This window comes from Siphateles boraxobius, unplaced genomic scaffold (genome assembly GCF_051911475.1).
Source record: "Siphateles boraxobius isolate OS27281-9 unplaced genomic scaffold, OSU_SipBor_1 25, whole genome shotgun sequence".
Classification (NCBI taxonomy): domain Eukaryota; kingdom Metazoa; phylum Chordata; class Actinopteri; order Cypriniformes; family Leuciscidae; genus Siphateles; species Siphateles boraxobius.
The window spans coordinates 6691624-6713429 of record NW_027508866.1 but is presented as its reverse complement, the minus strand read 5'-3'; the positions used below and the strand labels follow the sequence as shown (position 1 = coordinate 6713429).

General features: G+C 36.2%; 2 protein-coding genes across 3 annotated transcripts; both read left to right on the top strand.

The window, feature by feature from the left end:
- Window positions 1–966: 966 nt before the first annotated feature.
- On the top strand, window positions 967–6962 carry hhla2a.1 (HERV-H LTR-associating 2a, tandem duplicate 1). The gene is made up of 7 exons (XM_077242221.1): window positions 967–1313; window positions 4083–4367; window positions 5528–5806; window positions 5926–6252; window positions 6380–6469; window positions 6552–6614; window positions 6764–6962. The coding sequence occupies exons 1-7, from the start codon at window positions 1244–1246 to the stop codon at window positions 6829–6831; spliced, it is 1182 nt and encodes a 393-aa protein (XP_077098336.1). The 5' UTR covers window positions 967–1243; the 3' UTR covers window positions 6832–6962.
- Window positions 6963–7200: 238 nt separating this feature from the next.
- LOC143749737 (uncharacterized) lies at window positions 7201–14260 on the top strand. 2 transcript variants are annotated; one of them, XM_077242219.1, is made up of 7 exons: window positions 7201–8126; window positions 9776–10084; window positions 11067–11342; window positions 11437–11763; window positions 11852–11959; window positions 12818–12880; window positions 12959–14260. In XM_077242219.1, exons 1-7 carry the CDS (start codon window positions 8051–8053, stop codon window positions 13387–13389), a joined length of 1590 nt encoding a protein of 529 aa, XP_077098334.1. In that variant the 5' UTR covers window positions 7201–8050; the 3' UTR covers window positions 13390–14260. The 2 variants fall into 2 exon arrangements, with proteins under 2 accessions (XP_077098334.1, XP_077098335.1); XM_077242220.1 differs by lacking the exon at window positions 7201–8126 and adding an exon at window positions 9317–9367 and having other exon boundaries at window positions 12959–13503.
- The last annotated feature ends 7546 nt before the right edge of the window (window positions 14261–21806 follow it).

Below are 21806 nucleotides of genomic sequence, written 5' to 3'. Positions count from 1 at the left end.
TGGCCTGTGACTAAAGAAAGCTTATGATTCTTTCACGTTTTGTTCATTGTGATAATCTTCACAATTGAACACAACTTTTATGAATTTTGAAGCGTAAATACAATCGGAAGAAGTCAAAAGCTGTACGTAGAGGTAGATAGACAGACAGACAGACACACACAATAGACAGACAGACAGATAGATGTGGACTGTGAATCCTAAAGATTGGTTTTGAACACCAAATCGCATTTGTGTGCAGTGTGATTAAAGCAGGAGGAATGTATTTACTGGACTGCCCCTGCTGGCAGAACTGAACCAGCCCTGCCATGTCATCACACACACTGACCACACTTCTGCTACAGCCTGAGAAACACTATCAGCTCAGTCAATGAACAAACTATCTCAAGCCTGTGCATTTGTTAACCTGTAAGGCTGGTATGACAACTTGCCCCTGTCAAAGTATGTAAATACTACAAGTTTGGACTCCTTCTATGCATTACACATCAGTCAAATGTAGCTGTGGAATGTTAAAAAAAGAAAAAAAAATGTTGGGCCCACTAAAAGGCTCCTTCCAGGAAGGAAACAGCTGTTTGACATCATACGAATGTTTACTAATCATCAGGGTTATTGCAATTACTAGATACGTATGCATGGTTACCACACTCTTAGAGTTGGGCAAATTAGGCAAATTAGGCAAGAAGGTGACAAGAACTGTTACAGCATGTCTAAATTTAGCAAAGGCTCAACAAAGAACAAGGCGCTGAGAAAAGACAATGAACTTCAGAAAGGTTGACCCGGGGGATATGGGAAGGTTATCTTAAAGTCTTTCACAGGAATACAGAATAGGTGGTTAAGGGTTTTAGCATTTAGTGACTCAGCTCATGATCTATGAAAGAGGCGTGGAAACCTGTCCTCCTTCTCTCTCTCTCTCTCTCTCTCTCTCTCTCTCTCTCTCTCTCTTTCTCTCATTCAGCAAGCTCTAACAGCAGAGTCAATATTCAGAAATTACCTGAGGAACTTTCTCTATACTTGCCTCTTGTTTTTTATTCACAAAGACTTCATTCATTTAGACCCAAGGGATACTTCTTTCTTTTCTGTTTTGGCCATCTGTGCTGTCGCAGCAGTAAAGAGGAACCGGGTCTGATTACGTTCCTGAGAAAGACTATTTTGAAGAGTCTCATCTTCTCAGCAATTTAGTTTCTATCCGCTCTACTCTTTTAGTCCCGCGCCTCTTTTTTGCTTCAGTACATTGTTGTGAGGGAGAATGTCAAGGACTCTCTATGGCGCTTATGTTGTTTTATGGATTTTTTCCTTAGTGGAGTGTAAGGTTCCAGGTAAGATTAACTTTTATTGTGATTTTTGACATTGTTTCTAAAAGTTGAGTAACTTTTTTCTTATTTTCCAGTATGTCATTCATTTTTAGGTCCAAAGTTTGACCACTTTATTTATAAAGAATGCCACTTTCCTTTATGAAATGAAGCTATTCAAAGTTCTGCTCATGAATCGCTCATCTAAAGTGAGGGATTTACTTATTATCTTTCTTTTCGCCATTGATCAGCTTTGATTTCTATTTGATAACTTTCAGTTGGGTCACTTATGATCAATTCATGTTTGTAGTGAAGCTGAAAAGATGCCAGGAAAGACTTACGTTATGTAATCCAAGTTGATGGAATAGAGTATGAATGTTGGCAAGATCATTTAGAGACATCTGTTTTCTAGTTATTAGGTAGTTCCTCCATAGGAATTCTTTCCAGTACTCAAATTAAATGAAATAAATATTATATATTACCAATTGATTGCTTTTGCTGTTATAAATTATCATATAGGTTCTAAATATATGTTATTTTAGTATTATTTATGTACTACTTTAGTATAAATTTTTTTGATTAATATTTATTATTTTTTCTTTAAAATGTTCTATATTTTTTTAGTTTAATATTTTTTAAAATATTTATCTTTTTAGTTTTATTTATACTTCAGTTTTAGTCATTTTAGTACTTCAACTTAAACGTATTTCAGTTGCCAAGGAAAGATTTCCAATTTTCATTTAGGTATTTTCAGTTTAAGTTTTTCATATACAGTATATATATATATATAACTGCGTATTATCTATCATCTGTATGAGTCTTCTCATCAAAAAAGGCTTTCAAATAGAGACACAAAAATGCATTTTTGAGCTAATCAATTATTCATCTATCTTTGCTTTTTCCAGTTTCATTTGAATGTGCATTATTCCTGCAATAGATCAACAGCCAAACTAAAAAAGATGCCAGGAAGATGAATGATCGTTATAAATACACCTTATTATGTAATTAAAGTGGATGCTACTCTTAGATCTCAAGTGGAGGCAGAATTTCAGCTAATGCGTTTTTGAGCCCCTCCTTGTTATAGTCTTCAAGTGAAGGAGATGAGTGAGTCTGCTAGATTTCACTCAGGCCCGTCATCTGTTTGGACTAACACAGTCACTGTGAATATTTCGACAAGCCAAGACCTCTCCAGGGACTCTCAATAATAGATCTAGACTAGACACATAGCACAAAGAAAAGTGTTGAGCGCATGACATCAAGATAAGATGAGCAACAGAAGTACAACCGATCCATTAGTGCAACTATTCCATATGAGATTTTATCACTATTATGGGAATATTCAATATTATATAATCAATGCCAATTAATCTGTGGAAGAGATAGTTTGGTTCAGTCTCAGTCTGCTACGCCAGTGTCACAACATAAAGGTCATGCAGTCATGCATTCTCCCGCTGCTCTCTTTATTTTGTATTTATAGCCAAACAATCTTCTTGCCGATTCAGATAAGGTGAGTGTGTTGAACGCTAAACAATCACAGTCATAAGTGGTCATTACTGATAAATATCCTCTTAGCATGATGATCTGGGTGACCACACAATTGCAATCACCCATAGAAAAGGACAGACAGCAAACAGGGGCACTTTTTCTGAGAGAAAAGGTGGCATATATATGGGTGCACGTATGTATTGTACATATGCACTTATGAGGTTAGGAAACTGAGGGTGGAGATTTACAACAAAATTTACGACAAAGCCATCAATCCAGCAACATCTTTAAAAGGAAATATTAGTAAGAAATTGATGGTTTTGAAACGGCAAGTTTGCAGCCTTCTCAACATACTATGATCATTGTATTAGATCACAAAGATGGAAATGACATAACTAAAATAATGTTTTTATATTTGGTATTTTGTTTCATAATTCTAAGTTTAAGTATCTAAATATCTGAAAATATGTGAAATCAGTATGTAATCCTGCTGAAAAACCCAGCAAAAACCTGCATTAATTCCAAGTTGGTCCAGGCTGGTTAGTACTAGCAGATAGACCAGCATAGTCATCTGAAACTCTGAATAAAGTAAAAAAAACAAAAAAACAAGTCAACCTGGAAAATTGTGAATCACATTACAATCACATTTCATTCTAAAGAAAAATCAGAATGTAATAATTTTGTATTTACTGTAGCTTCTTTTGCATCATTGAAAATTAAAATTTACTTGGACTTTCATGCACATTTGGGAACATTTATGTCACAATCCAGCCAGTCACTAACCCCCCAAAAGTTGAAAACTTAGTAAAAGGAATAGATGTTAAAAGAACTTAGAATAATGTCATTGCAGTCAGGAGCATGACATACAGTACTACTATTATAGACAATAGTGACAGCCCGCACTTCAACAATTGCTGAAAGTCAACCAAAGTCAAGGACACATATAAAGGGAACACTGATCACCATAATAGTGACAACTGCGATCATACCAACATACAAATGACAGTCCACCAGCACTTTAGTATCAAATGCTGGGGACCAGCAACCCAAGCAGGTACCAGTGCGCAAAACATACCTTATGCTGGATTTTTCCGCAGAGAAGTTAAAACGTAATACTTTGTTGAAAGATTTATTTAATATTCCCTTTAAACCAGGGTTGTCCAAACTCTGTCCTGGAGGGTCACTGTCCTGCAGAGTTTAGCTCCAGCTTGCCTCAACACAACTTGCTCCCTCCTTTAAATGAAATTCATTATTCATAATTCATTCTCATAAATGCTGGAATATTTTAAAAGGCCTTTTGTTGATTTGCAGAGGTTCGTGTGACCTGCATCTTCTCTGAGGACTGTATTCTTCCCTGCTCTTTCACGCCCAATGATGGTGATGTGAATATTAAGTGGTACCAGCAGGATGTGCTCATCCTCAGTTTACAGCCGGCGGGACAGAGCCTCATCGATGACAAAGTCAGGCTCTTCAGCGACAACGTCTCCAAGGGCAATGCATCGCTGCTTGTGAAACAAGTAGATACAAGGAGTAAAGGACGATACAAATGTGTGGTCAACACTGTGACTCGGACATATGTTATTGCAACAGTGGAAGGTTTGATATTTATTGATTTATTTTTAAATGGACTATATTCGTTGGGTAACATTACTGTAAGTGTTTCTCAACCCTGTTCCTGGAGCCACACCAAACAGCATACATGTTGCATGTCTCCCTTATCTGATCCCTCTATTTTCCTTCTCTTTTAATGAGCTGACGGTTTGAATCAGGTGTTTGATTAGGAACAGGAAGAGTTGTAAAATGTGTTTTTAGTGTTAGTGTGCCTCAAGGAACAGGGTTGGGAAACACTGCCATAATAACCTATCCATGATGAAGATTTTGATTCATCCCAGGGACTTTATTATGTAAATAACTTCACTAGAGATTGGTTCAGATTCATTTAATGATTTGTTAGAGTAGGTGGTGAGAAGTGAGTCTTTTTATGTAATGAGAGTCATTGAAGCATTCATTCAACAGATTTTTTTTCGAAACAAGTTATTTATTAACATTTGCTCAGTTTTCGTTCACAAACAAGATGTCCTAGTTCATTTAGCTGTATACGAACACAATGCCCCATTCATACTTTTTAGTTTCTTTTATTCAGTTAGCTAGCAGATTTTAAAAAAACTGTTCTTTTTTTGCTGTATATAAAACAAATGAATGTTAAAATTTGTCCTCTTAGTTAGAAGTCTTAGGGCCAGATTAGATTTACTAACAGCTAACAATGCAAACCCTTTTTTGCCATTAAAAAAACTACTGTCAGGATTTACTTAATACACACAGTGAAAAATTAGCGCTGAAAAGGCGTAGACAGTGTGATTTGTGTGGCTGACCTTATTGCCTTTGCATTTAGTATTTAAGTATTTAGTATTTAAATGAATAATGCAAGGTGATTTACTAAGGTTTGCGCTAGTCAATTTACTGGTATTTGTGCCATTATTTACCAATCAAAAAAAGCATATCTTAAACCAGACACTAACTTGCGCTGCTCTTGGTAGATTGCGTTGGTCATTGTGGAAATTGCGCTCTCACACGAATTTGCCCTGTTTAGTAAATCTGGCCCTTAACTTAGCTGATAAAAATAGTAATTATTATTGGCCAATTCTGTTCTGACAATGGCTGAATTTGGACTGATTAATCAACTTTTGATATACATTTTTTTTATTGATATTAAAAAAAAAAATGATTGAATTTTTTTTTCATTGAATGTCCTCCAGCTCCCATCAGTACGATCTTCATCAACACCGATCCCTCTGGGCTGATTCGGTGCTCTACTAAAGAAGTGTACCCAGCTCCGGTGGTGCAGTGGAGCACAAAGCCCAGTTTACCTCCTGCTGTCCTGCAGCCCATCACTCGCATGACTTCTGGAGGAAAGGGTCTCTTTACAGTGGAGAGCGTCCTAAAACAGCAGAACAACAGCCTTGATCATATATATGTGTGTAACATCATCTCCAAATATGGCACGCAGACATGGACAGCTTCATTAAAGCTGAAAGGTAAAACTTGTTCAATGTGCAAAAAAAGGTGATATAGGCTGTAGTACTAACACAGATGCATGTTATAACGTTATGCTTATGAAGGTGACAATACCAATGTTGTCTCATGTACAAAACAGAAATGAGCAGCTCTGAAGGGCAAGACCTGATTATTCCATGTAGAGCTCCCAAGGACCTTCTATCATTCTCTCTCGTCTGGACTTTTACGACAGTAAACAAAACCACAGATGTCCTCGAGTATGACAGCAGGACCCATAAATCCAGCCGCTCCTGGGATCATGCAGATCTAGAAGAGGAAAATGCATTGAAAGGGGATGTTTCACTAAACCTGCAGAAACCTGTTGGCTCAGAGCATTCTGGAATCTACACGTGTGCTCTCTCAGGAGCAAAGACGCGGCATCTGATCCGGACACGTGTTGTTTTTACATCCTCCAGGCAGGGGAAAGGTATCCAGCACTGATCCATGAACTCATCCATCCAATTATGAATCTGTTGGTGCAAACCTAGAACTCATTTCCTGCTAAAACATTGTGGCAGTTCACTTTTTAAAAATCTCTCTCTCTCTCATTGTAGATTTTCTTAAATATAATCTGTGGATGTTGGGTATCGTCGCAGGATTAATCGTTCTTCTCGCAATCACTTTGGTTATAAAAAAATACAGAGGTAATACAGTGGACAGAACTCAATCCATAATATTTAATCTGCATAATAGAGTTTATTGTTGTGTATATGTTTATGTTTGCAGCAAAATTGAAAAGAAATCAAGAAAACGCTGAAGAGGATGCGGAAATGCAACGCATGAACCCAGGTACGATCCTGTTTGTTACACTCCTTTGTTTTTTATAATTAAGTCATAAGAAGAACTTTATAGAAGTTCCCTGCCATGTGAAGACGAAGTAAAATTTCCAAACAGATTTTCAATTTTGCAACTGAATGTTTTTCTTTTGTCTTTCATAGACAAAACATTGGAAGAGCCACAAGCAGGAAGTACACTTATGACAGAGCCTTCGGGTTCTCACAGTTAACATGGACAGAAAAAAGAGGAATATTAGAAGAGAGAAGTATGAAGTATTCCAGTATGAAATACAAGTTTGAAGAGCAATTGATGGGACTTTATTTGCATTCTGAGTATTTGTGTGAACAAAATGTCATTGAGGAATCATTCAGAAGAAACCGAACATTTATTGTATATTATGTTTTTGAATGGTACTTTGATTAAATATTTTTTTAAAAAGATTATATTAAAAAAAGAAAATATTACAAATAAATACATTATTTATCAATAAATTATTATACATTTCCCATAAATCTCATACTGACTGTTTTTACAGATTTTTTAATTACACTAAATTGTATTTTTTTTTTTATATATCAATATATCATTAGTAATTTTCCATAAATTTTGTCATTACATTACTGTTTAAAAGTTTGGGGCCGGCAGAATTGTTTTTGTAAAGAAATTCACACTTTTATTTTACAAAGATGCATTCAATTGATCAAAAGTGACAGCAAAGACCTTCATAATGTCACAAAAGATTTCTATTTTAAATAAATGCGGTTCTTTTGAGTTTTCTATCATCAAAGAATCATGATAAAGGATCACAGTTTCCACAAAAATATCACACAGCTCAACTGTTTACAACATTGATAATTATAAATGTTTCTTTAGAAGCAAATCACCATGTTAGAATGATTTCTGAAGGATCATGTGACACAGAAGTCTGGAGTAATGATGCTGAAAATTCAGTTTTGCCATAACAGGAATAAATTGCGTTTTAAAATAGAAAACAGTTATTAAATTATAGTTATATTTCACTATATTACAGTTTTTATTGTATTTCTGATCAAATCAAAGTTTCTTTCAAAAACATTAAAATATCTTACCATCCCCAAACTTTTGAACGGTAGTGTATTTAATCATAATCATCATCTTATTTAGGACTAAATTAACCACAACACGACACATGCATGGACAGACCACAGCAGTCTGAACACCAGAACCGGCCTGTTCTTTTCTTTATCCTCTGCTTAACTGTAGCCGTTACATGGCCAAACCAGTTCTGGTCACTATATGTCCACTCATGCACTCTGGTTAATCTTTTACCGGTTTAATTGATATGTCCACAAGGGTCTTTCTCTCCCCCTTTCTCACGCGCACACACTCTCAGGACACATGCTCACTTACAGAGAAAGATTGTGGCATCACAGTAAATTTGACTGAACGTGTGGCATAGTCTGACAGTCATGGATCTGCTGTTTCTGTGTGTTGCATTTGTGCTTTTACTTAGGACTCGGGTTTCTGGTATCATCATTACTAAAGGTAAGACCACACATACACGCATGCTCACTTTTGATACTTCTCAGTGTGTGATATAACACCATCCATGTCTTGTAGGAAAGTCTCTTCATGCTTTTTAATGTTGTCTTAAAATATAAAAATTTGCTAGCGCACAAGGTATTTTTTTAAATACATTTTTTCTTTTATAATATAAAAAATATAAAATGCAAGATCAAATATTTTGTACATTATACGTGTATAAATTGTTACTGAACTATTTATTTCATTTTATTTGAATGGTACTTGATTTGTCATTTCCCCCCATACATTTTCCATGTCTGGCATTTAAGTTGTATATCATTTAGTTGTACGCCATTTAAGTAGCTGTAGTTGCTCAGTGAATGGATCAAAGCAGCACTTGTAGGAAACTCCATTAGTCTCAGACTAATGACACTGGAACAAGAACAAGGACTGACTTTGACAAGAATGCATATGTGATTTATTCATCCTCATAAGCAGCCTACAAGGAAATATTTTAGCATCTACATTACAGTCTGTTTGAATAAGAGAACAGGATCATGACTAAATATTTATGTGCAAATGTGCAGTTTTGTTATTTCATGGTTTGGCATAAAGCTATTTTAAACCAAGACAACAGAATCTGTAGTGACCCAGCTAACAGGGAATGTTCTCTCAAAGTTATGAACAAATGTTCTTCCAGTAATGTTTAGAGAATGTTCGTTCAAATTCAAATATGGAACGTTTTTCTGAAACGTTTTAGTTTGTCTTAACGTTTTTATTGGTACACTACGCCCTCTAGCGGTTAAAAACTGCATGCATTTTACGGAAGATTATTGTTTTTAGTTGTGCCTGACTGTGCAAGTGAATAGCCTATATGACCTTTTTCAATAGATAATGTTTTAGAATGGACTCAGAGCTACATGGCAATTTATCTGTTCAATACCTTACTCACCAACTGAGTAATAAAAACGCCATCTCTTTTACATCATGTCAAATCCCTCAGTTGGGACCATCTCCGAAAAGCCAAAGAAATGTTGATTCGCGAGCTCTGTCACGCTCTCTATTCTGCTGTTGTAAATTTAGCTTGCTGTCAACCTTTTTGACAACTATAGCCCATTCCACTCCCACACCATACCCGAGACAAAGTTTTCAGAGCAATTTTTCTCTATTTACGGATTTTCTATATTTCTCTATTAACGGATACGACAAGACACGCATGGTCGAGTGACGTACGCAATTTCCCGCGAACACCATCATGACAGGTCTAAAATATAAACATTTATAATAGTTACCATGGTGAATCAGTGTAAGACAAAAACATGTTTTGGAAGAAGGCTCGATGATGTATTGACACAATATTTAAATGTCAATTCTGAAAAAAAAAAATAAGTTACACATAGCGTACCCTTACATGTATAGGCTACTTGTTCCAGAATGTAACGTTCTTATATTGTTTGCAACATTATAACTTGGCATGTTCACGTACAGTTCATATAACAAATAAAAGAATGTTTAAAACTTGGATGTTTTGAATGATCTTAACAATCAGAATAATTGTTCAAAACAGAATAAATGCTCTTCGAACAGTTTTAGCTGGTGAGAATTTTTGTCTGCAAAGCACAACTGAATTTAACATTGCAATTATGTTCCATGTGCTGGTCTCACTCTAGATGCACACGTAACGTGTCTGTTCTTAGAAGACTGCGTGCTACCCTGCAGTTTCAGGCCCACAGGAGCCGTGGTCATCCACTGGTACAAGCAGCAAATCCCCGTCCATAGCTACTACTACAATAAAGACCAGTACGGGCTCCAGAACAAGCATTTCAGTGGCCGGACGAACCTGTTTAATTCCCAGATTACACAGGGAAATGCCTCTCTGGTGCTGAGGAAAGTTAAAGTCCAGGATCAAGGGAGGTATAAGTGCTACACCAGCACCAGGAAGGGAAACCAGGAAACCTTTGTTAACCTGGGGGTGAAAGGTCAGTAACGGGGACATGGTCTGTTCATATTGTTTGAGTTTGCATGGGTTATTGGGGTTGTCTGATGTAAAAAGCTGCAAAAATTTAACCATTTTTGGTCACCTACTGTAAAAGGAATTTAGTTTTCCAACTGAGGTCAAAAGACTCTCATGAGGCCACAAGAGGGCGCTAGCGGGTCTGTGGAAAACTTTTGACAATAGTGTAAAATTAACAAGTGAAAGTAACAAATTACATTAAAATAATTAATAAATAAGTAATAATAAATTTTAATTTTAGGTAATTAATTCTATTGACATAATACAGAAAAAAACGTTTTAATTTAATAGAAATTATTTTCTTCTGATATATTTTTTTCCTTTGAAAAACATTTATTTTAATATTGAAAACACAAAAAGTAAATACTATGTTAAAATATTTTTGGTCGGAAGTAAAAAAAAGCAACCAAATGAGAGTAATCACAAAGTATTTTATTCCACTGACAGATAATAAAAGAGTATTAATTTAATAGAAAGTAATTTTTCATTTTGAAAAAGGTATTTTAATATTGAATATATTTATTTATTTTTTATTTTTTTATTTTATCATTTTTTCTCCAGGTTTGTTTCTTGTTCTTAAGCACAAAAGGGTGTTAACAATAACAAAGAATAGATAAAAAAAATCTTTTGAAATGACAGTTTATACATGGAAAATATATAGCATATAATTCCATGTATTATACAGTATGTAGCAAATGGCAGTAAATAACATTATATAAACAAATTGGCATTTAAACATTTGAAAAGCCTTAATTTAGTAATTCACTAGTAGATATTTATACCAGTCATTTTCCAGAGACCATGAGATTTAATTCAGCATTAAAGTGCATGCCTTATTACAGTGCATGTAGACAAGTTTATTGTATGAGTTTGCATAGATACACAGTTCAAATAATAACTAATCGATTCATTTTAATAGGATTTCATGTGGTACTTTTTATGTCTAGCTCTCATCCAGTTTGTGAAGCTTGAGATGGTTGAGGAAAGGGTCACATGTGTGTCCCAGAACATCTATCCAGCTCCTGAGGTCACCTGGGCCACGGATCCCCCTAGTGACACCAGAAGCCTCCAGAACTTCTCTCGTAAGACCTCGGACTCCAAGGGCCTGTTCACCGTCGAGAGCGCCATCAGTGTGATGGGCAACATCTCTGACCACACTTACTCCTGCTCTGTCGTCTCCGCGGATGGAACGCAGGTGTGGACCGCGTCGCTGCATCAGCAAGGTAACAGTTTCCATTTCTGACACTTGCTAAAATAATGTCAAGAGTGTGTTTGTCATACCTTCAGACATCTATTTGAATCGTTTGAATCTTTTAGATATGTTACTTGGTAAGGAGGGCTCTGGACTTATGATCCCCTGCATGATACCACAACCTCGCCACAATTTTACCCTCACTTGGACCTTCATCAGAACCACAGAATCCTCCGTCACCTTCACTTACGACAGCCGGACCCGTCGGATCGCGAACCTGTGGGAAAGTAAAGCTGAAGTGGACATAGATCAGGCTCACTTAGGCAACGGGTCCCTTCATCTGTTGAATCCTGACAGCTTGGGACACAGTGGCACCTACATCTGCACGTTCTCCGGCTTCCAAATGAGACATCAAGTACAAACCCATGTCAATGTTACAGTTCGCGTGACTGGTAAGATTTACTTCATGTGTTTGAAAGTTTGGAACAGGATCATTTCACTTAATGACAATAAATGTCAATACTGTACGTTTCCCCCCAGATGATGATGAGTTTGACTGCAGGAGGTCATGGTGGGGAACCGCTGCGTCTGTCTTCATATTTCTCATCACTGTATCTGTAGCGCTGTCACGATGTTTTAGACTGAGAGGTAAATAAAGTATTTAATATTTAAAAATATAATCATATATTTTGGCATGTAGCAATATGTTATTGAAAGTAATATATTTTATTACTCATTGTTTACACTATATATAGAGTATAGTGTGTATAAAGTATTAATAAAAGCAATTTCCCTTTAGCTTTCACCTTATTATAATAAAATTTAAAAAAAGATAATATAAATGTACATATATAGATATATATATAGTTAATACACAGTTTTCACATACTATATATTGTTATATTAATCATATATAATATTATTATACTATATTATATAAAATATTGTAATATATTTTTGTTACACAATTATTTATACAATATACATTTAGTATTTAATTTATATATAGTATAATATATGAAATATTTTAATATATTTAGTGTAGTTTCCATTTAGCTAACTTTACTAAAATAACATATTAAATATACATATTTTGACATATAGCAATATATTATTGATAATAATATATTTGTTAGATCATATTTTACACAACATACATATATTTATAATATTTTCTATAGATAATATATGAAATATTCTCATATAGTTTGTAATGTTACACAATATAATATTATTAAACATTTACTTTATTATAGAAACATTTAAAAAATAATATTATATATTCTTATTACACATTTTATATACACACACACACACACACACACACACACACACACACACACACACACACACACACACACACACACACATATATATATATATATATAAAGTTATATTAATCATATAATATATTATATAAAATATTATAATATATTGTGAAATATCTAATATATTAATAAAGCAATTTCCCTTTAGCTTTTACTTTATGCACATTGTCTCTTGCAGGTGAAAATCCAGTATTTGGCCATTCAGACATCAATAAACGAATCAGATGTACCAACAAAACCGGTAAATCATGATCCTCATTCATGCATTCACACTGCTGTGAATGCAGCACACTCTAATATCCTTTATTCATTTTGGCAGAAATCCCTCTATTTGAAAGACAAGATGAACCCGGGCACAATGGTTTTGAATCAGTGGAGACAGAAATTCGCAGAGCGCCATGCAACACAACACCTTCTGAAGCATCCAAACCGTTTAAGCAAGATCCTGACTGCCTTAATAATGACGTCCTGCCATATCCACCAACAGTAATAAATATGTGCATGATTATTAGTGATTCCTCTACATCTGACACACCAGTGGAAAGACATGAATCCAGGCCGCCATCACCTACAGCCACTATAATAACTCTGCTCACATCCGAGATGAATACTGATGCGTCTGATAATAAAGAAAATGAAAGAAATGAACTTAAATCTGAATCACACTCAGCAGATGGAGTAGAGATGGAAAATACAATGATTAAGAGATTTTCCACGCCTGAGCTCTCACAGATTAATGGCTTCAGGTGATTGATATTTATTTCATAATTTGAAATGGTGCTGATCACTTCTGGAATGCATGGCCTATAGTTAATAATAATGTGTAGTTATTTTGGACAAACTCAAACAACACAAACACCCAGCTGAACACTCAATATGCTCAATTAATAAAATACATTTTAATATAAAAGTTATAATATTAATATTATTATTAATATTAATAATATTAAAGTTATATGTCTTTAAACAAGTATACAATCCTCACAGACTTTTTAGGTAATCATAATTTAGATAAAGCTTGTGAAATTACCCATGTTCATATTTTATTTGTTTTATTAGTGGTTTATTTATCTCACTTTGTTATAGAAAATGACAAAGTGAACAGACTATGTGACTTGTGTGAAATACATAAATAAACAGTGTGTGAATGTGAAATGTGCCAGTCTGTAACCAGGAGGTGGCGATATTTCTATTCGCTTAAGTACTTTATCTGATTTTCTTTGGGCTACAAGGGTGTGATTTTTTTTCTGTCAGAAAAAAAGATATTGGGCAAGTATTTTCGTAAAAATTAAGAGAAAAAGAGGAACATACTTTTATTATTACTCGGCCGTGAACAACTACTGGCTACTGTGTTGTTGAATAATGTAGCAGCTAACAAATTGTGCAACACACAGAGTACGTAATAACTTCAGGCTGCTTTTAGAGTAAATCTCTCAAGATTTTGGGGAAGGAGCTGGTCCTTTTTTCTGTTTACACGGCGACATATCCGTCCCTCGCGAGCATTTAAAAATTAAAGAACAGAAATGTCTCTTTCAAACTTGTTCAGCTGTGTGTCCATGGTAGGTTACTTTAAGCTCTGTAACTGCATCGTTAATTAAATAAGAAACCAGATATGATTAAAGCTTGAGTGGACTTTAAATAAACAGAACTTTATAGCCTACTGTATGTGATCTGACCTACTGATCCTGCAGTCTGACATGAGCATCTCCAGGGTAAGATTATAATCAGGCTATTATTATAAACAGACTCTAGCTCATTTTTAAATAGCTCATGGCACAGGATAATCATCTCATTTGTTTGCATAGTCTGTAAATCTGAATGGTCCAATGAATGTGAAACACGAAAAAACCTAAGTGAGCCACGACAACATGGTCAAGTAAACTTAGATGGTTGCACTAAGAAAAATCACTATTGTTACGTCCCAGGGGTAAAGTTGTGTCTAGGGTAAGGGAGTAAACAGTGAAAAAAAAAAAGAAAGAAAGAGGGTTGGGGTGATTGAGTGCTCGTCCCCTGCCCTGCACGACAGACATCAAATTTCAGCTCAAAGATTTATTAAAAAGGATAAAAATTATATATATATATATATATATATATATATATATATACACACACACACACACACACACACAGGTATATATATATATAATTGACAAAGTAAATCAAAAAGGAAGCAAAGCAAACAAAATAAACTTAAACCCTCTAATTAGGGAGGTCACCTACTTAACCTACCAAAAGAAAACAAATAGACAACATAAAAGTAGGCTACACTACTCCTTAACTAACCAAAAACAGGAGAATAAATATTACAAAAATAAAACAGGCACCCACCTCCCTACAGCTTCCAGCACATTTGGGCTTGTGAATGTAGTACCAACAGTAATAGAGTAGGCTACAATAAGCCTTAGCTTGGTGAGAAATATTGCACAGTCTTGATGCTACACAATACAACAGAAAAAACAAAAGCAGGCGAGGGACAAAACACTCTAGAAGGCAAGCTTCAGTACTACTACTACTACTACTACTACTACTACTACTACTACTACTACTACTACTACTACTACTACTACTACTACTACTACTACTACTACTACTACTACTACTACACAATTTAGGGTACATGAATGACCCCTATCCGATCTATACAGAGTTGAGGAAGGTACCAAGTATTTTGAAGGTATAGCAGCAAGATGATTGGCTACTGATATAGCAGGAACCAATCAGCTGTGCCCTATAATGATGTGATTGCAAGCTGATAGGGTTAAGGACCTGTCCGCCTGTGCTGTCTAGAGTTTCATGACAGAACTTAAATACATTGTCCATGGACCGTTTTTATTTCTTAAACATTTTAGTTGGACGTGCGTCAAATGTTTTTGTTAAATGTTACTACTTGTTTCAATAATATTCCCATAATGTTTGCAAAATGATGAAATGGAATGAACCGTTCCCATAACCAAGAAAAAATACTTTTAAATCATAAAAAACAACAACCCTGAACATTCAGAGAACATTCAGAAATGGTTTCATAACTTAATGGTAACATTAGCAAAACATTCTGAAAACATATTTTTGTTTCAGTAGCTGGGTTGAAACCTATTTTAAATGTTCTGTGATTCAGGTGTGAATTGAATGTTCTTGATTGAATCTCTTGATACCAACTGACCTGTTAAATGATACAGACCACTGACTCTTTTTAGAAAAGCAGCCCAAAAAAGTTTTGTCTGATTAATTGCATTGTTTAAAATATATATTGCACAACCTAAAGATGTATCGATTTATTATCTCAATATAATGCAGCAAGTCATGCGAAAAGTTTCTTTGTTAGCAATCAATGTTGTTTTATGCTTATCCAGAAAGAGTGTGACTTCTGAGGGGTTTTAATTCACAGTCACCAGTCACTGCTGATACGGCTGATGGATTGTCTATGCATTTTGCTACAAGATTATCCCCCCTTTTTAGCTTATTAAGGTGATGCAAAGTCTTCTCAATAGGTTTTCAAGATCTTTATTGAGGAGAAATGGACCAGCCCAGTGACCTCACGTACAGAAACTGAGAAACAAGGGGAGTCAAGTGCTCTCAGCTGTTTCTGATCCTCTCTTCCTCCCGAGGGAGCAAAAAGAAAACCCCAGAACTCCAGCCAGCTGGAGAGAACAAGGGGAATAGCCTTATTTCATGACATATCCCAGAGCAGAACTGCTGTGCTGCTTTTTAAAGATACAATTATTAGAAGACCTAGATAAACATACTTTTGGGGGATTCTAGATCATTTAAGATTAGCTTTTTTAATCTGGGTTAGTCTATCCCTCATAATTATATACCATATTCTGGCGCACAAAGCGTCACTAGTTTTTTACTTCAGAAGAAATATTGACCTTTTTATTTTACTTTAATGGTGATTTTACTGGACAGTCTGTACTCTCCTCCGTTGAAAAGGGGGGAAAAGTCATAGACTACAGGTTTGGAACGACGTTAGGGGAGTAAATTATGGCAGTCTTTTCATTTTTGGGTGAACTTTCCCTTTAAATAATTAGACTGGTGTAATGGTTAGCTTGATTTTAAGGGTTTCTTTGTTAATTTTGGCTGCCAGTCATGTGCCTCCTCAAAGTTTTAACCATGGTACTTTTTCTCTTATTTATTTGTTTTTCCATCATGGCAATTGTAAGCCCTCTCAGCCCGGCCTCTTTTCTTTCTCCTCCCTCTGTCCCTTTTCTGACTTGCTCCCAGAAGATCACATGAAAACATTCCCCCACACTCTTTACATGTCCTCCTCCTCTCATAAACTGAGACGACCCTCCTTTCTCTAAAACTTCTATTTTGTCTCTGATCATGTATATGTGTGCATCTGTAAATTAATCTCATTCTGCGCTCCGCTAAGCCCATTTACCTACACAGTTAGTAACTATGTAAAGGGTCTTTTTCTCAGGCTATATTAAATGGCCCATAAAAACCTGCTCCAGCAACTATGAAACTAAATCACTTCATCATGACTTAGAGGGTTTACGACATATTTTACTGCAACGGTACTTGAGTAAGAGGAGTAAATTCATAATTTTATTTGCAGATTTATTTTTGCTTATCTTTGTTTGAAAGCTTAAAACATTGTCTAAGGAGGTCTATAATACCTGGAGAAAGCTATCTGTTAGCATTCCCATTTATTTCAGTAGTACACTAAAAAGTGCTGGGTTGTTTTAACACAATTTTGGGTCAAATATGGACAAACTCAAACATTGGGTTATAAATGTAATTAAAAAAGTAACCCAATGGCGGCGGTTTGTCCATATTTGACCCAAATTTGGGTTAAAACAACCCAGCATTTTTTAGAGTGATAATCGGATATAAGGATATAATAGATTGATCTCTATATATGCTTACAAACATTCCACAAAACAATGCGTTCCTCAGAAGAGAGAAAGTTAGGTTTAGAATATGTTAGTCGGGTAAATGACAGAATTTGGGGTGAACTGTATCTTTAACAAGCTTGGTTGAAACTCCTGATGTTTCCTTAGAAAACCCTATTGCATTTAATTGACAGTGGGAGTGGCCAGAAGGCGTGGTCACAGTCAGCCACACCCTATCTGGTAGTGGCTTTATTAGATACCACTTGCTAAAGGTGGGTGTGTCTTGATATAGGCTACTTTAAATCAAATATCAAAATATTAATAAGACGGACGCCCAAGTATATATTGGCTCATTTTACTTGTTTATGCAAAAAGCATGAAAATGTTTTACTCTGCTGTATAGGGTGTGTTATATTCTAGCCGCATGGCAACCTTGCTGCTCTGAGACCATTAAAGTTTCCAGACTGTGCACAGGAAATATTCCTTCAGCTAGATTGTAATAATGTAGCCCATTAAACTGAGTTCATGATGGCTGTTTGAATATTGACCCTCTCGCCACCTGCTGAGTTTAATACCAGTTATTTAATGTGGGGGTTTCCAGAGCACTGTGGTATATTCAGTATTTTAAAAGCATACAGTAATTTGATGACATCATAAATGCATTTTATATCAGTTCTTCTGTGAGAAGTCCAATCAAAGTGCAATTTTAGGAGCAGTTGTTTCTGAGCCACAATAGACTAACATCTGTCATAATGATGTCGTCACAACATAATGTGAATAGAGTGTCTTTGTAAGCCAAAACCCGGAAACGGGCTAGCATTTTAGCACTTCTGGTTCCATCGTTCTGAAATCAATGGTTATTTTCAGTTAAATCAGTTAAATATATTTTCACATTTTATTGTGTTATATGCAGTAATATTATATTTTTATTTACTTATTAAATTATTAAATTATTCATTCATTAATTTCTATAGTTTTAATTTTATTTTGTATATTTATGTATCCTTTCATTCCACTAACCACAGATATGTTTCTTACACAATGAGGTTCTGATATGTATTAAACTGATGCTGGCTGAGTTCCATGCACCCACAGGATAGAATCAGCAGCTGTTAAGTCACTACATAAACGTTTCTCATCATAGGGGTGGGGGAATGGACTCTGACAGCTGGATTGTTTGCTTGTTTCTTACACAAGAATGTTCTAATATTTATCAAACTGAGGATGACTAGATGGTGTCAATAGCCTCGTGGGCAGTGCACTGATGTATGATGATGTTGCATTTCAGGTTTCAGGTGACCCAAATTTGAGTCCTGGCTTGTGGACTTTTCTTGATCCCGTCCTCCCTTCTCTCTCCCACTTTCACTTTCTGTCTACATACTATCCTATCATGAAAAAAGCCCCCCCCCCCCCCCCCGCCAAAACAGTATTTAAATTGGTGCTGGTTAAGCTCCATCCAAACAAATAATAAAATCAGCATCGTTTAAGTCACTACATCACCATCTCTAGTCATTAGGGGTGGGGGAACGGACTCTGACAGCTGGATTGTTTGCTGTCGGATTCTGTTCCCCCCATGTTTCTTACAAAATGATGTTCTAATATTCACAAAACTGATGTTGAATAGTTGTCCCTGATAGCCTAGTGGGCAACTCGCTGACATACATTACTGTTGTGCTTTGTGTGACCAATCACAGCTTGTAGAGTAATCCTGTCCTCCCTACTTTGCTTCTTGTCTACATCTCTTTTCATTATAAGAGGCAGAAACGCCAAGAAATACATCTTTAATCTGATGCTGATTAAGTTCCATGTACACACAGGATATATAACGGATCCTGAAAAGCTGGATTGTTTGCCGTCGGATCCTGTTCCCCCCATATTTTGTACAGCCTTTTGGGCAGCTTGCTGACATTACTGTTGAGCTTTTGGTGACCAGAGTTCAAGTCCCAGCTAGTAGACTTTTCCTGATCCCGTCACCCCTCACTCTCTCCCACTTCGCTTCCTATCTACATATGGTCTTATCATCATAAAAGACAAAAGCGCCAAGGAATAAATCTTTAAAGTGATGCTGGTCAAGCTCCATCCACATACAGAATAGAATCAGCATCTTTAGCCTGCAGCGTGCTGACATATATAGCACTGTTGTTTTTTGGGGGACCCGAGTTCAAGTCTTAGACTGGGACTCTTCCTGATCCCGTCCCTTACCTCCGCTCCTTTACACCCCAATGGATATATGTGCTGTCTTGATGGATTTCCAGTCACCAAGCCAACATAGCTGTCTCATGGTAATACACAGTATTTTTAGCCTACATTCCTAACTTTAGTTAGAAATCCCTCACTGTTCTAAGCACTACTGACCACTTGCTTTTATTGCATCAATAGTGCTCTTTCATATCTGAGCCTTCCCAGAGTTCACTTTTATAAAGGGAGGTCAACTATTGAATGTGGGCATGTCTTATTCGGCCACTCAGCAGGATCTGTGGATCTAACCATGCTTGCTTGCGGCCTAAGAGAGAAATCAAAACAAACGACAGCAATGAATCACTTCCTGTCCAGTGACACGGCTCATGTCTGACACACCACAGTAATAACATCTCTCGCCCACTTTCTCCCTCTTGCATTCTTTGTTCTTTGATTTTCTGTCATATGTTTAGCAGAGTCTATAAATGAACTCTCTTTTCATTCTCTTTTGCCGTCTCTCTTTTTCTTCCTGCGTTTGCTGATCAGAGTGATATGAGATCACATTTTTCTGTGTGACTCCAGACTTCCAGAGAATGTCTCAGTGTTTAATAGTTGATTGGTCACACACCCCTTCTCCTCCCTCTCAATCTCTTATCCTCTTTGTCTCACTTTATTTTTCTCAAGGGTCAGTAACTAATTGTGGGACTATGTGTCTTAAAGTCCTCAGGTAAATAATTAGAGCACTCGGAGACGCCATAAGATGTAGACAAGCATAAACAGATCATGAGACTCGCAAGTTTTGCAATTCCCATGCATATTATACATATAGAGACAGATAGATTAAGGCATTCCTATAAGCTTACTTGCGGTTTCATGCATCTCCAACAGGCCAGTCTGATATCTGTTTTTTTCTCCCTGCATAGCTAACAAGTGAGAAAAAAAATATACAAAACTGCATCTGGTATTTTAACTATAAGTGTATTCGGAATTAATGTTTATAATTGCGTTTATCCACGTTCATGTGCTGTAGTATGAGTGCATGAATATGGGGTTGTCTGTGTTTTAGTGTGTTGAAATGTGTAGCCGAGGTCTGGAAGTAATCAGAGTTGCTGGGCAGCACTCCAGCGCCCCCTCCCCATGATGCAACTGGAGCTCTGAGAGTGATGGAGAACAGAGTGCCCGCTGGGCGGCAGGAGGAGGGGACCGTCTATCCTTCTCTTCCCCCCACCCTCCTCCCAGCTGCACACTGTTACACTGAAGGAAATTTATAATGGAAAATATGCTAATGCACTCTCTTCATGGATTTAATGCAAGGTCAAGCAGAAGATCTGCAACCAGTGAAACACACACACACACTCACAAATGCTTGTTTTGGATTGGCCAAAACTTCCCTTTTACAGAAAATGTACAGAGTCTTCAAATAAGGTAAATTCTACTTTGCACTTTTTTTTCTACTTTTGGCTAAGAACCTGAACACGTTTTAATTATTATCTAAAAGTATGTTACAGTATTACAAAAGTATGTTTTATTACAAAGTTAATTATATATAATTATTACACACACACAGAGACATGTTGTGTTTTCATGTTTATGGGTAGGCCTACTTTCCATAGACATAAGGATTTTTATACTGTACAAACTGCATTCTGTCGTCTTACACTAACCCTGAACCTACACAGAAAACTTTCTGCATTTTTACATTTTCAAAAAACATTACTTAATATGATTTATAAGCTTTTTTCCTCACGGGGACCAGATAAATGACCCCACAAGGTCAAAAATTACTGATATTACTATTGTAGGGACATTTGGTGTGTGTGTGTGTGTGTGTGTGTGTGTGCGTGCGTGCGTGCGTGCGTGCGTGCGTGTGTGTGTGTGTGCGCGTGTGCGTGTGCGTGTTTGTGTGTGTGTGTGTGTGTGTGTGTGTGTGTGTGTGTGTGTGTGTGTGTGTGTGTGTGTGTGTGTGTGTGTGTTTGTGTGTGCGCCTATAGGCTATATGTGTATGTGTGTTTATGAAACCATCTGTAGGACCTAAATTACAGGGCACGTTCAATGAAAAAAAAAATGATGGTTGAAGAATCAAGTGATTTTGTTTTTGTTGGCTAGCAAATGTATAGCTCGCTGTGAACTGATTGGTATGGTAATTGTTACCAG